This window comes from Perissodus microlepis, chromosome 8, assembly GCF_051167445.1.
Source record: "Perissodus microlepis isolate ML-2025 ecotype Zambia chromosome 8, ASM5116744v1, whole genome shotgun sequence".
Lineage (NCBI taxonomy): Eukaryota > Metazoa > Chordata > Actinopteri > Cichliformes > Cichlidae > Perissodus > Perissodus microlepis.
Genome location: NC_140468.1, coordinates 24641018 through 24660177, shown reverse-complemented (window position 1 = coordinate 24660177; position 19160 = coordinate 24641018). Strand labels below are relative to the sequence as shown.

General features: G+C 40.0%; 1 protein-coding gene across 1 annotated transcript; it reads right to left on the bottom strand.

Moving 5' to 3' along the window:
• Positions 1 to 5: 5 nt before the first annotated feature.
• On the bottom strand, positions 6 to 17250 carry unc13d (unc-13 homolog D (C. elegans)). Its single transcript, XM_084938343.1, has 34 exons — positions 17092 to 17250; positions 16219 to 16245; positions 14184 to 14237; positions 14014 to 14070; positions 13818 to 13925; positions 13665 to 13724; positions 13386 to 13452; positions 11896 to 12076; positions 11771 to 11815; positions 11206 to 11277; positions 11056 to 11125; positions 10863 to 10967; positions 10521 to 10613; positions 9129 to 9229; positions 8605 to 8722; positions 8203 to 8324; positions 8024 to 8114; positions 7878 to 7934; positions 7692 to 7789; positions 7544 to 7595; positions 7319 to 7449; positions 6780 to 6897; positions 6538 to 6690; positions 6354 to 6449; positions 6066 to 6272; positions 5909 to 5983; positions 5547 to 5626; positions 5315 to 5429; positions 2303 to 2374; positions 2131 to 2214; positions 1930 to 2050; positions 1718 to 1841; positions 1406 to 1626; positions 6 to 118 (listed from the first exon to the last, which is right to left on the bottom strand). Exons 1-34 carry the CDS (start codon positions 17149 to 17151, stop codon positions 6 to 8), a joined length of 3348 nt encoding a protein of 1115 aa, XP_084794469.1. The 5' UTR covers positions 17152 to 17250.
• Between the last annotated feature and the right edge of the window lie 1910 nt (positions 17251 to 19160).

Genomic DNA, 19160 nt, shown 5'->3' with positions numbered 1-19160 from the left:
GTTCATTATGACTGAATGGCCTCCTGTGACTGTTTCTCTCTCTGCCTTCGCTTCTTTGCAAAAGCCTGCGCCTCCCGGTCTCCTTTCCTGGACTCCAGTAACCGCAGGATGTTGTTGTCTACAGAAATGCACACAAACATGGGTTAGGCTTGAGTGCCACTGATGATTTACAATTTAAGGAACACTTTAAAAACACATCAGATCTCAATGGAAAAAAAGTGATGGTGATATCTATAGTGATATGGTTAATGGGTTAGGGAGGAAAGGGATGCCACATTGTGAGAATGTAATGAAACTTATAAACCTACAGAGGGCTGATTTCAAAGTGAAACAGTGATATAGCAGGCTAGTATAAATTTCATTGCAGCAAGTTAAAATGATACTCGGAAGTTAGGGCATGCTCCTAATGAGCTGACAGATGGTGTCCTGAGGGATCTCCTCCCAGATCTGGACCGGAGCATCAATGAGCTCCTCGACAGTTTGAGGCGCAACCTGGCGGCATAACGTCCCAGGGGTGCTGTGTTGGACTTAGATCAGGCAAGTGTGCAGGCCAATCAGTGCAATTAATTTCTTCATCCTTGAGGAACTGCCTGCATGCTCTTATCTTATGAAGCCGTGCACAAAGAGGAACGTAGGACCTACTGCACCAGCGTAGGGTCTAACAATGGAGCCAAGGATTTCATCCTGATACCTAATGGCAGGCAGGTTGCTGTTGCTTTGTCTATGTATATCTACCCACGGATATGCCTTCCCAAACCATCACTGACTCACCACCAAACTGGTCACCTTTAACAATGTTAGACATTCTCCACGACATCTCCGGACGTCACATGTGCTCAGGGTTAACCTGCTCTCATCTATGAAAAGCCAGTGGTGACTTCATGCCAACCTCAATAAGTCTGTTTGTCATCAACATTCACACCAGTGGCCTGCTGGAGATCATTTTGTAGCTCTGGCAGTGCTCATCCTGTTCCTCCTTCCATGAAGGAGCAGATACTGGCCCTGCTGATAGGTTAAAGACCTTCTATGGCAGCGGTCCCCAGGTCCGTGAGTCGTTTGGTACCGGGCCGCGAGACTGTCAAATTTACGGTTTTCAGGGTTTTTAATCGGTTTTTAGCTTTATTTTTTAATCGTTTTTATTGTTAGGTTTCCCTTGGTCTTTTCCCGCGTGTTAGGAAACAAATCTTCTTTTTTTGGTACCAGTACTGGTTTTATTTTGTTGTATTTATCTGCGACACCTTAAAGGCCGGTCTGTGGCGCAAAAAAGGCTGGGGACGGCTGTTCTACGGCATGTTCATGCTTTTGAGACTGCCTATGCCAAGCCCTCTAGCATAGGCAAGTACTTACAATATGAAGCGCCTTGAGGCATCTGTTGTTGTGATGTAACTTTAACATACTGACATACCGTTAGGCTTAGGATGCATCAGAGGCAGGCGGATTTGAGCAGGAACGTTATTTGGCTGTAAGCTGAGTTCATCTCCTTTGGATTCTTTAGCGACTCCCGGTATTGATCTGAGGGACAGAAAGGCCTCGCCTTCAAAGTCGTCTGACCTCAAGGTGTCGTGGTCCAGGACTGTGATCACCAGGCAAGCGCTGTGGGCCTGACACTGTTCCAGTGAAACCAGACTACGACAGAGGAGGGGAGGCAGATACATGAGATGAAACACGTAGAAAGAAGACAGCAGCACAGGCTCACTTATGAGAGTGAACTACTTACAATTCAAATGCCTCGTCAAAAAGGGGATTGAGATCGCAGTTTTTGATCTGAGTGCAGCGAGGTTCTACCTCGGGAAAGATGTGGTAAGGCTCCAGACACAGATGCACGAATGGATCACTGAGACCTGCCATCAATGCACACGTCACTGTATACTTATCATGGATCTAGAGCGCCTGTTTGTATCAACAGGATGTGTTTGTAACTGTTCTCACCATTAGAATCCATTGGTAGGAGGTTGACTGCATTCAGCACGTCAATTCTGAGTCTTTGGTCTGATCTTCTGTAGGATGCTAGGAGGGTGACAGCGCCGTATTTCTCCCCACTGTATGCTTTCTGTAAATCAGCAGAGACAGTGACAGTCTAAAAGAGCTGCAAAAGAAATTTGTGTGATAAGTGTTTATTGCAAAACTCACCTGCTCAAACACTTTCCCTTCAAGGTACTTTTCCACAAGCTGCTGGCTATTCAGGGAGTGGTGAGTGAGGTGGCTTTTGAGGGCCTCGACAGACACAAGAGTGAGATAATAAAGTCAAATCGTTTTACACTCTTAGGTGAAATGAATAGTTTCTTCTTCTGCAGAGACTCACCTTGTACTCATCAGAGTGAAGTTTATTCAGAGGAAGTCCGTTTCCCTCAGCGTGGAAGCACTGCTCAAGGCACTGACATTTTCAAGAAATGCAAAAATAAATGATTACGCTTTTTACGTTTTTTTATTTTTTATTTTTTATTTTGATGACGTCCGCTCAAAATGGTCGTTCTAATGACCAGCAGTCACAGCTCGTCTGCTTCATTGATCTGTAACCTGGGTACACTGCAGTAACCTTACTAATGAGTTTCAATTACTAATTTAAAGTCTAACCGAAACAACATGATGTTCATTTGGTAAATAGTGGTCCCCATTTAAGTCAAAAAGGATGATAAAGAATAGCAGTAGAATAACAGTATCTCAAAGCCACGTCCTTAAGAAAGAGGACAAAATCCAGCAAAGATCTTACAGGAGCTGAGAGATCATTTTAGAAGGCCTTGGTTAATATACACTTCACCAAAACCTCATGAGAAATGTTCTTAGTGGAAGGGTAGCTGTTAAGATGACATATTCAAGGAGGGGAAAGGGGAAAAAAATGCTGAGGTATGCCAAACTACATAAGAACCTTCCTGAAAATCAGTCTGGAGTTTTGATCTCCTCCATACCTGCTTCATGCCCTGGTGGACGGGGCTGTGGCTCCCCACACCCTCTAGCCAATCATTACATGAAGGAACCTTTTAAAAACAAGCGCGTCCATGCTCACAGGTGTACACACGGGTGCTCACACACACAAACTACACCCTTTTTGGCTCCTACCTCAAAGCACACTGTGCGCTGTCGATCTTACGTGCTGCACAATACAGGGAGTGCAGAATTATTAGGCAAGTTGTATTTTTGAGGAATAATTTTATTATTGAACAACAACCATGTTCTCAATGAACCCAAAAAACTCATTAATATCAAAGCTGAATGTTTTTGGAAGTAGTTTTTAGTTTTAGCTATTTTAGGGGGATATCTGTGTGTGCAGGTGACTATTACTGTGCATAATTATTAGGCAACTTAACAAAAAACAAATATATACCCATTTCAATTATTTATTTTTACCAGTGAAACCAATATAACATCTCCACATTCAGAAATATACATTTCTGACATTCAAAAACAAAACAAAAACAAATCAGCGACCAATATAGCCACCTTTCTTTGCAAGGACACTCAAAAGCCTGCCATCCATGGATTCTGTCAGTGTTTTGATCTGTTCACCATCAACATTGCGTGCAGCAGCAACCACAGCCTCCCAGACACTGTTCAGAGAGGTGTACTGTTTTCCCTCCTTGTAAATCTCACATTTGATGATGGACCACAGGTTCTCAATGGGGTTCAGATCAGGTGAACAAGGAGGCCATGTCATTAGTTTTTCTTCTTTTATACCCTTTCTTGCCAGCCACGCTGTGGAGTACTTGGACGCGTGTGATGGAGCATTGTCCTGCATGAAAATCATGTTTTTCTTGAAGGATGCAGACTTCTTCCTGTACCGCTGCTTGAAGAAGGTGTCTTCCAGAAACTGGCAGTAGGACTGGGAGTTGAGCTTGACTCCATCCTCAACCCGAAAAGGCCCCACAAGCTCATCTTTTATGATGCCAGCCCAAACCAGTACTCCACCTCCACCTTGCTGGCGTCTGAGTCGGACTGGAGCTCTCTGCCCTTTACCAATCCAGCCACGGGCCCATCCATCTGGCCCATCAAGACTCACTCTCATTTCATCAGTCCATAAAACCTTAGAAAAACCAGTCTTGAGATATTTCTTGGCCCAGTCTTGACGTTTCAGCTTGTGTGTCTTGTTCAGTGGTGGTCGTCTTTCAGCCTTTCTTACCTTGGCCATGTCTCTGAGTATTGCACACCTTGTGCTTTTGGGCACTCCAGTGATGTTGCAGCTCTGAAATATGGCCAAACTGGTGGCAAGTGGCATCTTGGCAGCTGCACGCTTGACTTTTCTCAGTTCATGGGCAGTTATTTTGCGCCTTGGTTTTTCCACACGCTTCTTGCGACCCTGTTGACTATTTTGAATGAAACGCTTGATTGTTCGATGATCACGCTTCAGAAGCTTTGCAATTTTGAGACTGCTGCATCCCTCTGCAAGATATCTCACTATTTTTGACTTTTCTGAGCCTGTCAAGTCCTTCTTTTGACCCATTTTGCCAAAGGAAAGGAAGTTGCCTAATAATTATGCACACCTGATATAGGGTGTTGATGTCATTAGACCACACCCCTTCTCATTACAGAGATGCACATCACCTAATATGCTTAATTGGTAGTAGGCTTTTGAGCCTATACAGCTTGGAGTAAGACAACATGCATGAAGAGGATGAAGTGGACAAAATACTAATTTGCCTAATAATTCTGCACTCCCTGTAATGTTTAATATTTAGTATTTACTGTTATATTCCCATATATCATCGTGATGTTGTTTATTGTATTGCTCTCGTTTTCTTTTTTCTTTCTCAACAGGTGATCCAGGTGATTGATATATGTATTATTTTTTGTCTGCTTATTTAGTTGGTTTTTGTTTTTTTGCCCTTTATCCCCGTCCCTCTTCTCCGCTGTTTTTTCCCCCTCTTCCTTTCTCCCTTTTCTTTTCCTCATTCAAGCCTGTCCCGTATCTAGCAAGTGAAAATAAAAAAATAAATAAAATAAACAATAAAAGGTGAATCAAATAGACCATTACGGCAAGTCTGGGATGGTCAATTTGGTAAAGTAAATCCGTTGGGCATCTTTCCTCGCCTTTAGACAATAATTCTGATGGCAAAAGACCCAAACGGGACAGGCAAAAAAAAAAAAAAAAAAATCAGTGACAACAGATATTCGATATTTTTGGTATAAACTCTCATCAGTATGTACAGAGGAGGTCATGAGAGATATAACAGTCTCAACATCACAGAAGAACGGAGCCAACATTCAAAGAGGAGCTTGGAATGTCCTTTAAGAAGATTGGAGAACCTTTCCTGAAGAGTGCTTAAAGAAATAACAAGACAGCCACACTTTACCAGACAGTTTTCTGTGGCTGTGGACCAACCTGCAGTGTATATAGCAACCTCTGGGAGAACACCATTAGCCCCTCTTGCAGTTGATGCTGACTAGCCACCTGGTGGATGATTTTCACTGAGTTATTCCACAGAGGAGTCAGGAGACTGGATATAGAAGATAAAATAAGTTGACACTCTTTAGAAAACTTTCTTGAGACACTGAAAACAAACTACTGGAAAATACACAACACAAGCAGAGCTATCAGACATTAGGCTCAGTACCTGTTGAAGTTCTCTTGAACTAAGTTTTCATTCATGTACTGCAGCTCCTGCTCTATGTAGCGCATAAGAGGGGCTGCAGCCTAAGAACAGAAAAGAGGCTAAATGTTAGGCAAACACAGAAATTCAGTTCACATAGACTCGATTCAATTCAGTCCCCTCAAGATGATTTATGTTGTGAGTTAAAGAGAAAAGCCAAACAATCCGACCCACTATCAGCAAGCACTTGGTGACTGTGGGAAGGAAAAACTCCCTTTTAACAGGAAGAAACCTTAGGCAGAGGAGGAGCAGCCGTCTGCTGTGACCAACTGGGGATGAGGTGAGAAAACTGGACAAAAGACTGGAAGAGAGCAGGCATGACTCACATCCTCTGTGGATTTGGAAGGAATCCTCCGTCTGGTCGACATGTTTCTGACGTGTGTTTCAATGTCTGTGTTTAACTGAAGAGATATTTCATTTTAAATGTGTGAAATATAGCGTTTTTTAAAAAACTGTCCAGTTTTCCATTCTAGTCTTCAATACCTTCTTCCCAAGAGTGTCTAAAGCTGATCGGATCTCTCGGCCCAAGATGCTCTGGGCCTGCTGGAGCTGTGAGGGCAGCGTGTTTTTGAACTGGCTTTCTCCTATCACATCGTGAGTCCTGTCTCGAAGCCCTGCCCAGTTCAGCTGCGTGGGAAGTCGGGTCAACACAGTCCGCAAGTGCTCCAGGTCATTCACAACCACGCACAACTGCACAGAGAGGAGGAGGACAATCTGGTTGTAGCATTAATTTTTTCCTGAAGATTATTTTTGTTGTTTTCTTCTTCTTACCATGTTAATAGCAGAGCCGTGGTCAGAGTTCTTAGACAGCACCCTGACTCTCTCCTTTAGGATTTTACAATAGTTCACCACAATCTTACAAACATCCTGAAAACACACAGAAAACCGGGATATACAACCAACAATCTTTCCAACAATCACATAATGTAACCAGTTTATAATCTAATATATGCACCTCGGTGATTTTGACCATGAGCATGAAAGCCTCCTCGGGGTCAGGCCAGGACAGCTGTTCCCACAGCTGGCAGATGGGCTGGATGCACGCCACCAGGTCCACTGCTGAGGAGCTGTGTTTTATTGGTACAACACCAGTTTGCAGTGGTTGGAGCTGAGAAGAAGAAAGGGTTTAAAAATATATATTGACATTTTTCTTTGTGGAAGAAATTTACATTACAATAAGAGTCTTCTGTCATTTACCTGGTCCACCTGGACAGCCCTCTCCACCCTGTCCTGAGTGGTGCTGAATGCCTGGTTCAGCCAGTAAGGCAGAGCCTCTCGGAAACCCTCATGAAAGTTTGACAGCTCTAGCACTCCCCTGGAAAGGCAAACAAGCTCTTGAGCTTCTATTACATTACTTGCATTAAACTCCAAAGTACTGACAGAAGGAATTTAAACTTCAGCTGAACAAACAAAAAATAAATAGATTAAAAAATGGATTGAATGCTTAACTGAAGTGTCAGCACCACTTTAAAAAACATGAATACAACCCGGTTTCTGTGCAAATTTGGGCCCACGTGTGTAATGTTAATACAATTAAAAGGCAGTGATTGGAATAATTTGTATCCAACACAATGTAATTGACAAAATCTTTACGGTTTTTGATAAGGAAACAGTTTATATGACTAATTGTGAGGTTTTCCAGCAGCTGTTTTAGAAACAGGGTGGTACATTTGGAGCGATGGGACAAGTGAAGGGCTGCCATATAAGATAGATCACTGAGTGTGATGATTTCTGACCTTTTCTGTAAGAAAGCTTTGTCTTTGTAGATGGCCTGCAAGCTCAGATAAACTGGGAACAGGCTGTTGGCTAGTTTCTGCTCCATCTGATCCTCCATTAACGACAAAGTTTCCCGCATTTCTTTTGCAATCTGTGGAGGAAAGGAGAGAACAATGTGGCGAGAAATGACCAGATTCATTAAGAAGGTTAATGGGGCTTGAAGGGACTGTTCCATTTCTACTTACCAGGGAGTCAAACCTCTTATAGGTGACAGTGAACACATCAACTTGCACAGCACTGTTGTGATAAAAACATCATGAGAACAGGGAAGGTTTTCATTCATTTCAAGCTACTGTAAGCCAAGTAAAAAATAACATTTAATTGCCTTCTTACCTCACAAATACTCTGTTCCAAACGTCTTTGTTGTGTTTTATGTCTTCCTGCACCTCCCCAATCAACCTAGAGAGGGCGCTCCCAATCTCTGAGAGGTCCTGTGTGACAGCATAGTGCAAAAATAGTAAGTGTAGTGCAATAAAATGGAGACGCCAGGTAAGATTTTCATGACGTGCTTGACTTTACCTTAGTCATCGGCTGATGCAAACCCTTTTTGATCACGAACCAGTCCTCTGTACCTTTCTGATATAAAAGTAATGTGATGAGTACTTACAGTTATATGATGTACTAAACATTAAGATGGCAATAATCTCCCAAGTATGATGACTGACCTGCATAGCATCGCTGACCTCATCATGCAGGTCAAACTGAGCTGGATTTAATTTTTGAAAAGCCTGTGTCTTACAGATCTGGACTAATATCCTAAAAAAAGCACAAGTACTTCATAATCAAAGTCCTCAGCTACAACAGCTCTGCCGTCGAGTCTGTAAACACTTATAACCACGTGTACCTGAGCAGTCTGTGTAGTTTCGGAGTAGCGCTGGGTGTTGGAGGGAAGATGTCTCTGTATTTGGCCACCAGACACAGGCCGTACTGTAGGAAGCCGTGAAGAGAGTCCCCAAGTTCCTGTTTCTGATAACAGAGTGCAACACCTTCCTCAACACTTCTGGCATTAAAAGTCAGCTCCTGGCTTCTTTTAACTTTTTTATTAATGACTATCACAGGACAGAAAAATCATCATTAAAGCAAGATGACGAGTAAAAGTAGGTGACATAGTTAGGTTGCATTAGCAGTGAAAGTATGCAGGTCCCTGCGCTGTTAAAGCTCTTCACCTCTTTTCAGAAATTCTCACAGTAAAGCACATTTGCTTCTGAATTATGCAGCTGTGTGACAGTGAGTTGAGCACTTATACCTGTTGGTAGGGCAGCTCCTGCTGGTGCCAGTGGTATTCTATACTCGTGAGCTGCTGTAACAGCACAGACGAGTCCACTTCTAAGCTCTGGTACAACTTACTGTACGCCACCCATTTCCTGTCAGGGGCACACACATCCACATTTATTCAGAAGCACAACTGAAAGCTGGCACAGCAGTAACAACTTTGTGGCTAAGGTTACTCGAAAGACCATTTTTAAAGTGAATTTGTTTTTGACACACAGTGTTTTAATTTTGTCTTTAACTGATGTGTATTGGTAAAATCCCAAAATGACGAATGTAATTAGGTTTCAGTTACATTTTGTGGGGATTCTTTGACTTGGATCACACTGACTTACAATATGTTCATCATACCTCTGATGCAATATCACTGGAAGCTGATAAATGATAAAAACGTAGCAATAGATCGATAGATCTAGAGTTTATGATTCTCTTCAGCTAACGCAGGGCTTGTTTTATCTTCTTCTCATATGAAATTTACAACATGTTAAATATGGTGCTTACGCCAGGTCCTGAAGAAAAGGTGAGAGGTCGTTCTGCGTAGCGTACAGTTCGAGCAGAGTCTGGGCCTCGCCGCACAACTCCCCTTTCCACGGGGCAGAACTCTGAGAGAGACAAAACAAGATCAGAAGGTTAAAGGGAGAGTTCACCCTAAAATCAAATCCAGACATTTTTTAGTACTACTACAGGCCTGTGCTGCAGTATTGTTTCACTTGTCCATGCAATTGTTTAAATATAAAGATGAATGACATGATTCTTTTATAAGGTGTTGCAGGTGCATAAGGGCTAAAAAGGTGGTTGTAAAGGCAATGTGATGGCATCCTGACATATCCTGCATAATTCAACTTTTGTGGATATAAATGAGATCCTGTCAAATTAAAATAATATGACGCTTTTATTAAGGCGTGATAGGTGCATAAATACTCAAAACAGGTCATTTTAGCCTGCTGATAAGTGGTTTCCGAGTAATGAGATAGCATCATGATATGACGTGCGTAATTCGGCTTTTTTCAGATGTAAATCAGACGTTTTTGTCATGTACTTAAAATGATAAAACGCTTTTATAAGGTGTTGCTGGTGGATAAAGGCTCATTGACATCATCAGAAAGGATAATAACATCATGATGGCATCAACATATCTGATATCTCTAAGTGGACTTAGATGAAGGGTGCCAAGTTTGGTTGAGCAACTCTTGAATGTGTAATTTGCAGACAGACAGACATTTCCGGTACTACAGTAAGCTTTATTCCTCTAAATATTCTTTGTTTTGAGTTGCCGACTTTTGGAGATCCCAGCTGTAAAATTAGTTGTCTTCTTCTGAACAGAATGGCTAAATCCAATCCAATAAAACAAAATAAATAAAAAGGTCACCATCACTGTCTTTCCAGAAAGCATAACCCAGAAATCCAGAAACAAATAGTGAGAAGTTTCATGCAAGCACTATTTTCTTCGCAACAACCACCAACCGTAATACTTTACAAAAGAATTTGAGGCTCGCTCTTGTGACAAGATGCGAGCACTGATGGTGCCCCCCTTGGCTGATGGGTAATGTTAGCTAGCTCCACACTCGATGCAGTTTGGTGTAAAGGAAAAAGTTCCTACATGAAACGGTCATAAGAAGGTTTGTGAACTTTTCGAGTGAACTTTGTTTCTATTATCTATTATGCTTCATGGACAGAAAAAGAAACTTATTGAGTTTGTCAAATTAACTTTTCGTGCTTTGAGCATTAGAGGGGACGTGGTTATGGTTAACTACGTAATTAAGCAAAAGTACACATCTTTACGTTTATTTTCTGGTGAACTGTCCCTTTAAAGAAGAAAAAGACAGCATGAAGAGAGAGAAACGAGAGACTGATGAAGGATTTTGAGAAGAGCTGAGAGGATGTTTGCCTAACCTGTTGCTTTGAGATGTAAGCCTGGACAAACTGCTGCAGAATGCCACAGTAGTTGATGTAAGCGCTTCGGCCGGCGCTCAGGGTCCCATCTCTCTGTCAGCCACACAACACACAGACATTTAAATGCTATGTTCTCTGTCGTGCAAGAAGCGCAAGTCTCTCCTATTAGAGTATTGTGTCATTAACTTCACTGTTATTGAGTCCACTTCCTCTTTCTTGAGTAAGTTTAGACATCAAAGAGGTTTCATGAGTGCATATTTCTTCATTTACTCTAACAGAGACGCTCTGTAAAACTACGCTCTGTAAAACTACATGGAGACTGCAAAGAGGGGATCTTTTTACCCCTTTGTGGATGAACTTGAGGTTAAGGTGGCACTGGCCACGATTAGGGTAAGTCTCTGTTCTGGGCTCCAGAGTGTACCAGTTGTCTTCAGTACAGTGGAGCTCCTGTAGTGTGAGGATAGAAAATGGTTACTAGACTGGAAAGAGAGCGCTGAGCAAAAACAGACGATACAAAAATAAGATCATTTAATACCTTCAGTTTTAAAACGACTTTTCCCAAAAAGTCGTCTGTTCCTTTTTCTTTTTTGGCCTCCTTGATCATCCTAAACAGGTACAAGTAGAAACACTTAGCTGTTTTGCATAATCAACTTTTTATGTGTAAGTCACAGAGAAAGTAGAATACCTTCTCAAATTATTTAGGTTGGTTGTGAACTCCTCTAGTTTCTGTGTGAGTGACACCTCTTCATCTTTGTCCCTGTAGCAGAAAAGGCACAGCACAGGGGAATGCAGTGAAAAGACCATTTTATAGGGAATCTAATATGCTCATCTCAAATGCCATATTATTGTTTTTGCGCCCTACTAGAGCAGCTTTGCATGATGAGCAGTTCAAGCTAATCCTTATTAATCCTTTCAGCTAACCGTCTTTGTGAAATAAATTGTTTTAGGTCATTCTTGCCCCCTTCAAGCACACTTTGTTCTGATTGGCTGCCTCTCACAAACAAAAGTTAGGAACAACAGGTGGGTGGGGCATCTGTTCTCACAGCCAGAGCTCTGTATGCATGAGAGGACAGTAGTCTCAAGCCCGAGCTTTGGGCTCACTTGTAGCACAATCTCTTGTTCACCCATCATTTGAGACTTTGACCACATTTAATTTAATTATTGTAACTCCATATATTTGACAGAAGATAAGGAAAAGCATAATTAATTAACTTTAAAACAAACAAAGTGAAGGTTTCTGTTTTTCTCACCACATCTCAAGGTGGAAGCTGGCACCTGCAAAATGTCCAAATTCTCTGAAAGGAAGAGAAACAGTAGAAGGTAATGTGGGCGTTTCAATCTACTTCAGCAGAAATGATCAAGAATTGTGACTCACAGTATGAACGTTTGGTTCCAGATGGGGTTAAGAGTTTGCTTTTTAATGTCTGTTTGGTAGATTTTATCATGTGATACTGCATCCTTTACGACAGATTTAAGGGGTTTGGCTCTGGACTGGCGAGTCCGACTCTCCTCCTCATCCTCCATTATAGTGAGCAAACAGTATGGATCACTGAAACCTGTTCAAAACAAACAGTTTTTGATTAACTCAAGTCATCTCCAAAAAGAGATTAACCAATCATAAAAATGTAAACTCAGTAAATTCAAATATGAATCACGTTTGTTAGAGGAGAATGACTAAAGATTCTTAGAAGGAAGGCACAAGATCTTCACTTTTCTTTTTTTCTGAGGATAATCAGTTTGAGAAAACATGCACATTATAAACTATAGACTATTAACCTATTCAGGATTTGCAAACAGAGGAACACTAACCATACGACATTAACTAGTCTGGCATTTCGGATTCGTGACAATCATGGCGACAATGAATCAGACCCCAGTCACACAGGGCTGGAGACTGCTGCATGACCATCTGGCAGTTTAGGGTTGTCTACAAAATAAATCAAATCAAACCGATCCCTGATTCTTCCGGTCCACATCCCAAAGTTTTCCTTGGGTAAGATGCAGGACCCCATTGGATGAGACTTAACTGAGTAAAAAGATACTATATAAATAGCAGTCTATTTACAAAATTAACCAGAATTCTCCAGGAGCTACCGCTAACCAATCAGGTCATACACATTTTTCTCTAGCATGGTTGTATCAAGAACTTGGCAGACAACAATCCCCCCCACCATCATGTAAGAAACTTCAATTGTAGCTTACAAGCTAAATGCTAATTTAACATGCTAAAAAGGTAACAATGACAATGGAAGCACGGCAATTCTTCAGCATTAAGTTGCTAGTATTTAATCACATTTTTGGACATCAATCATCATTTTATATCATGAGTTTTGGGGCTTTTAGTTATAATCCACAGTACTGGAAAGACGGCAGCAAAGAGGCACAATGTCTAGCTTTTCTAAAACATTCCAGCTCAAAAGGGAAAATCTGGAATACCCAAAGTTGTACTTTTTAATGTCAATCCATCCATTACCATTTGGAAGCTATGTCTGCTTTTGCATTAAATGTATATGATCGTGTTTTTTAGGCACTTTCTGTGTTTGATTTTTTAGGTGATCACACACAGTAAATTTGATTGATTAATAACTTTCATAGTATAATTTCTATTTCTTTGTTAAAAAAAAGAAAGAAAGAAAGAAAGAAAGAAAGAAAGAAAGAAAGAAAAACCCCAAACAAAAAATAGTAAGATGATGTAGATATTTTCCTCTGGCCCAAATCTGTGCAGTCTAGTCAAGTCTTGCCTAGCTGAAATCGACATTGATATAGAATCTCTGGCTAAAAAAGAAACACATTAAAAGGAGTCTCAATCATCACATCACTGAAAAGTGATAACCCCATCTCTGTACGGGAAAGGCAAGAACTCACCACTGATGTCTTTTCCCAGAATTCCCTTGGCTTCCTTGACAGTGGCCATCAGACAATATACTGGGGGCTGGATGGATAAGAGGGTTAGATAATAAAACAACATTAAACAGCATTAACTGTTTAATGTAATACTGTTTGCAGCATTAAACATACTGATGACATCATTTCTGCCACAGTAACGACAGTGGAAAATAGAATTCTTATGACTACTATTAATAGATGTTGGTGGTCTTCAGCATCGCATTTATTGGAACAAGTATGCAGACTTCCTTTTCTCACCTCTGTGCTCTGTACTTTCTCCAGCAGACTGTCGTGCTCTGATTCTGTCATAGTGAAAGCCTGGTAGATAGGATGGATTGAACAATCATCTAGTTGCACACCAACGCAGTTGGAAAGTTATGAGTGCCGTTATACACGCCTGTACATTTTTACCTCTCGGATGTACCGTCGAAGCTGGTCATCTGTGAAAATCTCATTTGAAGACGGTTTCCCCATTTTGTGTGCGATGGTGTACAGTAGCTCCTTATACAGAGGCTTGAGCTTTTAACAGACATAATCACATTGAGAACGTTGTTTGAAAATGCCATTTTATGTGCTGAACATAGTCATACACTGGAAGTGATTATACCTCCATCTCCTTGTGTCTCCTTGCTTTCTCTTCTGGATTTTCATCTTCTTTAAAATCCTAAAGGAGACACGGGAAAACTATGTTTCCATGATTCTGTTTGATAAATATGGGAGTCATGCATAATTTTAACCTGAAATTTAAGCATTTAAAACACATGCAGGGTGACTTACCCTCCCTCTCAGTTTCCTTGTCAACCCCAGTTTACGTGTATGTACAGGTGAAAACTGGAAAGGGAAACACAGAAAACGTCAAAAAGCAGACATGAAAGGAACATTTTAAAACTATATCAGTGATATGTGATTACAATGGATCACAGTGAGTTTCAAATTTGTGAAGGTATCGTATCTACATTCTAAAACATCATCATTTCTGTACAGTAAAAAATATAGATTCAACTTGAAGGACTTGACATGAAATTATGCACACATATAAAATCCATTCATTATCCTCATACGATGCAACTTACTCTATATTATTTTAGAATCAAAATATCAAAGCTTCCAAATTTCTATTTTTTTAGCCTCATGTAGATCTTAGTTCTTAGTATCCTATGTAGATACATTTGTATCTACATAACTAATTACCACAAAAATTCTGCATATGTTGACATTCACTTTTCTTATAGGACGTGTTGTGGTTTGTCTGCAACTTGATTTTTTCTTTAGCAATACTTCCAGGTTGAATTCTGAAACACAGTTCTCAACAACTGTTGGAAAGATTTAGATTAAATTTTATACAGACATTCATTGTGTACAGAGGGTAACACTGATTGTGCCACCACAGTGTCAAAGCGTTAACCTATTTAGTAAAATAATCCAACATCTATTCACAGACTTATACAAGATTGTCCATGTTGTGACATTCATTGTTCGAAGAGGATATGTCCTAGTAACTGTTCCCCTGTTCATGAGGGGACTTTCCTGTACCAAAGCCAGTGAGCTGTTTATGAAGAAAATATATCAATAACTATGGGAAGGGTTGTCCACATATTCAAAGACCTCCTGGCTTTAACATATTATATATCTACTTGTCACATTGGCAGCTCTTTGAGCACATTCCCTATAAAAATTCCTGAAATTTTGTACATTTTGACGTTGTCCATAGAGGATATTTGCTAATGACTTTGAGGACTTTTGAAGGTGCTGTCCTGACAAAAACTGGAAGGATTGAAATGAAGTTGTGCACAGATGTTCATGGTCCTCAAAAGATGAATTTTACAGATTTATTGTCTAGTATCACCATAATGTAATTTAGCAATTTCTCCCAATATCTACAGGACAGACTTGCACAAGGTCTGCAGATGTTAAGTGAAAAGTGCATATTCTTCACGTTGCCTCTACTCTAGCTTCCTCCACCAGTCCAGACATATGTGGGTTAATTTCTCTTTGCCAATTCTGGTTTGCAAGTTTGCAATAAACTGGCAACCTGTCCCATGTGTTCCTTGAGTTTTCCTTCTTGGAGTTGGGATATGCTCCAACCCTTCCCGCACTGGATAAGCAGAACGAAATGGCTGGATGAATATTCTTAAAGGATTTATCGTAATGATTCTGGGGGGTATCTGACTTTTTCTCAGCCAGTGCAACCAAGCTGATCTGTAATAAAATTTCTTGACCGCTATCGTAGGGATTAACTTAAAATTTTGTACGACAGTTTTTGTCACAAGAGGATGAAATCTCCACTAGTAAAATAACTTGGGTACATTTTGTACCAAGTGTAGCATAATGACTTGCAATGGGATTATTTTTCCTCTTGGAACAAAAGGAGCAGCTAAGCTTCGAGAAAGCGAGAGAGACATCTCAATAGTAACTCAACAAGTGACTTTTTACTGATCAATAGATCTTGCATCACATGACTTCTAAAAATGGTGATAATGTATAACAGAAAGGTAAATTGTGTAGTTGCAGTGTATACTTAATGTAGTCTAAGCACTTTCAGTGGTCAGAGTAGAAAGGAACTATATAAATCCATTCCATTATTTAGCCTTGAGTGGTGATTAGCAATGAACATGCTAACCATTACACATCTAACTATCTATAAATATGACAGTGTCAACATGCTGAGAACAGTGATGCAGTCTTTAGGCTCTGGTCTTTCAGTTTGGCTAGTTTGGTTTAGTTAAATTTAACCCCCCCCCCCCCAACACACACACAAAAACACACACTGGTTTAGTTCATCACACCCAAGCCAATTGTTTGTGTTTTTTACCTGTTTGAGTCTTGGTAAGCCATGCTCCTGGAAAAAACAAGGGAAAGGTGCTTATGTTGCACATTTAAATGGATGTAAAAAACAACAACAACTACTTCAGTTGAATCAAACTGAAACTAACAGGAATTTAAATGTGATCTCAAGTCACTATAGCCTTCGCTACAAGTTCTTCCTGTGCAAAAAGTACATCAATGCTGGTCTGAAGAAATGCGAGTGCTACTTTAAAGTTTCTGATAAGGCCTGCCTATGCAAGAGACTTCCTCTGTCACTGATAATGAAACTGACTTGGAAGCAAAAGCAAACCAACAATCCAGGAAATTCACTTGAAAGGGAATCATTATAAACATAGTCTGAAAATAATTATGCAGATACACACGTACCCAACCTCAACAAACGCACATGCACACGAGTACACCATTTTCATTATGTACGAATGTAGCAAACCCTTCAAAAGTAAATGATTGCAAAACACTTTTGTGAAAAATATGTTTAATTCTTCATGATCTGATGTTTTTTTCCCCCAAAAATAATAATGAATCATAGTCACAGCATCTCGAAATAGCCATTTGGAGACAGTGACTCAACTTCGGATACAACAACACTGTTGTAGCTGCCATTTTATGTTTTTTTTCTTTTAATTTTTATATAATTGCCCTAAAATGCAAAAAAGCTTTTCTAGTATAACAAGCCATCGAAAACCAAACCCGAGGAAAATCTTTCAAACCCAGAGCAGAAATATTTGAAGGGATCATCAGTTTGCTTGTTACCCGATCACCGTGTAACATAAGTGCTTAATAACTTAAGGAGAATCAAATTTAAATAAATATTGTGTAGCCTACAATCATGCCAACATATTGAAATGTTAGTCCTTACCTGTTCAGGTGTTTGCAGTAGATTGTCTCCTTTGTTCGTGGGCTCACTTTGACTTGACATATTGATGCGGATCTAAGATCATCAGACTCCTGCCTCGTGAGCTGCTGAGTCTAGTGTGCGCGATATAGGGAAGCTGAGTGCTTTGGGGTGTTTCGATGAACTGTCACACAGCAGCCGGAAGTCATCACTTCCTGTAGAAGGTGGTAACGTCAATGACTGTGACTTATGACTTTTTCTTCATCTAGTGCCCTACATTTTGTTTGAATACAAAATACTGGTCTGGCTCCCTGTTACCTTTGCATATACAAACATCAACACACATACAGTGTTTTACATCTCAGGACATGAGATTTGTTGTAAATCAAGCTTTAAAGGTTACATTCACTGTTCGCGTTATGACATAAAATTTTATGTCCTGGGAGCAAATTTTCCATAACTTGACACATGATGAATTAAATAATGAAACTGCGTGTAACATGACACAGTGCAGCCTGTCTGTGGTTAGTTTTACCTGTGTTTATTTAGAATGTTGACTTACTCCATTATACTACTCCACTATGAGTTCATATACGCTGCTCCAAAAAATGGTACAGCCGACTAAACCTGTGATATTATTCTCTTGTTTTGCTTCTTGCTAGTGTCCTTTTCACTACTTGTAGCATAAGACAGTATCTGCTATTTTGGTTGCACAGGTAATCTAGTTTCTCCAGGAGGGCACATTTAATGCAATCTGAAGAATGTTGAGGAGGTACCAGAAAATTAAATAGCGAGAGGTGGACACTGTCTGGTCTACATATTTCTGATCAGACTCCATGAGTATGGGGCAAGGTCCTGACATCATTTAGTGGGATCTGTGTTCACAGACTAGCATTTACAGCTCTAATGGCATTTCCCAAAGAAATACAGAGTGGTGCCTGTCCAGGCACGTCTATATAGCACACAATGCTAGACTGGCTAATGAGTTGGTGTTTTTTTTTTATTGAGAGAAGTTCAGGAGACACTATTTGCAGTATTTTATTATCAGGCAGTTAAAGATTTGGCTTGCATAGCTGTGGACCTCTATTCGGGCAGTCTGCACATGGAGAAGTGAAGCACTTCCTAATTCCTGCTCAAAGTATATACTTAGACACATGGAAACAATAAATATTTGTGATTGGCTATTGATGGGGAGATGCCACGGTTTAGACTCAACATACTCTGATTTGTTCTTCTCATGGTCCTTCTGGATGGCAGCGGTCATTGTCCTCCACTCAGGGATCTTGTCCTGTCACAATAAAGTCTCCATGTCTTGTCGACTAGAACCACCTGTTGTCAGACCCCCAAAGCCAAGCAGCCTGTCCTGTCTGAAACTGTGTTGTGTAAAGGTGAAGCAATTTACTTTCAACACTCAACTCCTTCCATGCCTCTTTGTTAACCCTTCACACCTTGGGATTAGTAAAGCTTGTGTACTTCTAATGAAGAGTGTATCAACTCTATTATGAGCATACAATTGTAACTAATGTTAAAAAGAAACCTTATTTCTAACACTATCAATCACAAAGACATCACATTCTATACAAAACCATATCTCAGTCTTTACTTTAAGGTACCCTTTCTTAAACTGTTTCAGTAATTGCTTTCACTATATTATATATTCTCTATTTTCAACTGGCTACATCGTTTTTAAATTAGCTAGATTAAAAAAGCTAGTTTAGCTTATAGCTAACTAGCTAAATTTTGCATTCTACACACCGGTTAAGGTGACAGTATATCAAGTTTTACAGTGCATCTGATGACTTTTTTCAATGAAATCTTAAAATCTTTGGTTTATAAAATGTTCAATCAAATAAAATTCTTAAGGACTTTTGATTTTATTAGACTAATAATATAGAAGCAATATACAAATCTATTAGCATGTGTGCAGCATATTAAAAAACACAGCTAATGAATATTTGGGAATTTTAGTTGAAAATTATTTGAATTAAAAAATTATTTATGTTGATGTTGAGGTGATGGAGTTCTTATAATTATTCAGAATTCTTATACAATCGTTTTAGAGTAAATTTCAATCATCAGCCAGGTGTTTCCAC

Excerpts from the sequence above, each read along its gene's own strand:
- unc13d (XM_084938343.1), bottom strand. The coding sequence starts at position 17,151 with ATGTCAAGTCAAAGTGAGCCCACGAACAAAGGAGACAATCTACTGCAA. Across the intron at positions 8,115-8,202 it reads AAACTACACAGACTGCTCAG|GATATTAGTCCAGATCTGTA; the intron begins GTACACGTGGTT and ends TGCTTTTTTTAG. Across the intron at positions 2,375-5,314 it reads GGTTGCTATATACACTGCAG|TGCCTTGAGCAGTGCTTCCA; the intron begins GTTGGTCCACAG and ends TGAAAATGTCAG.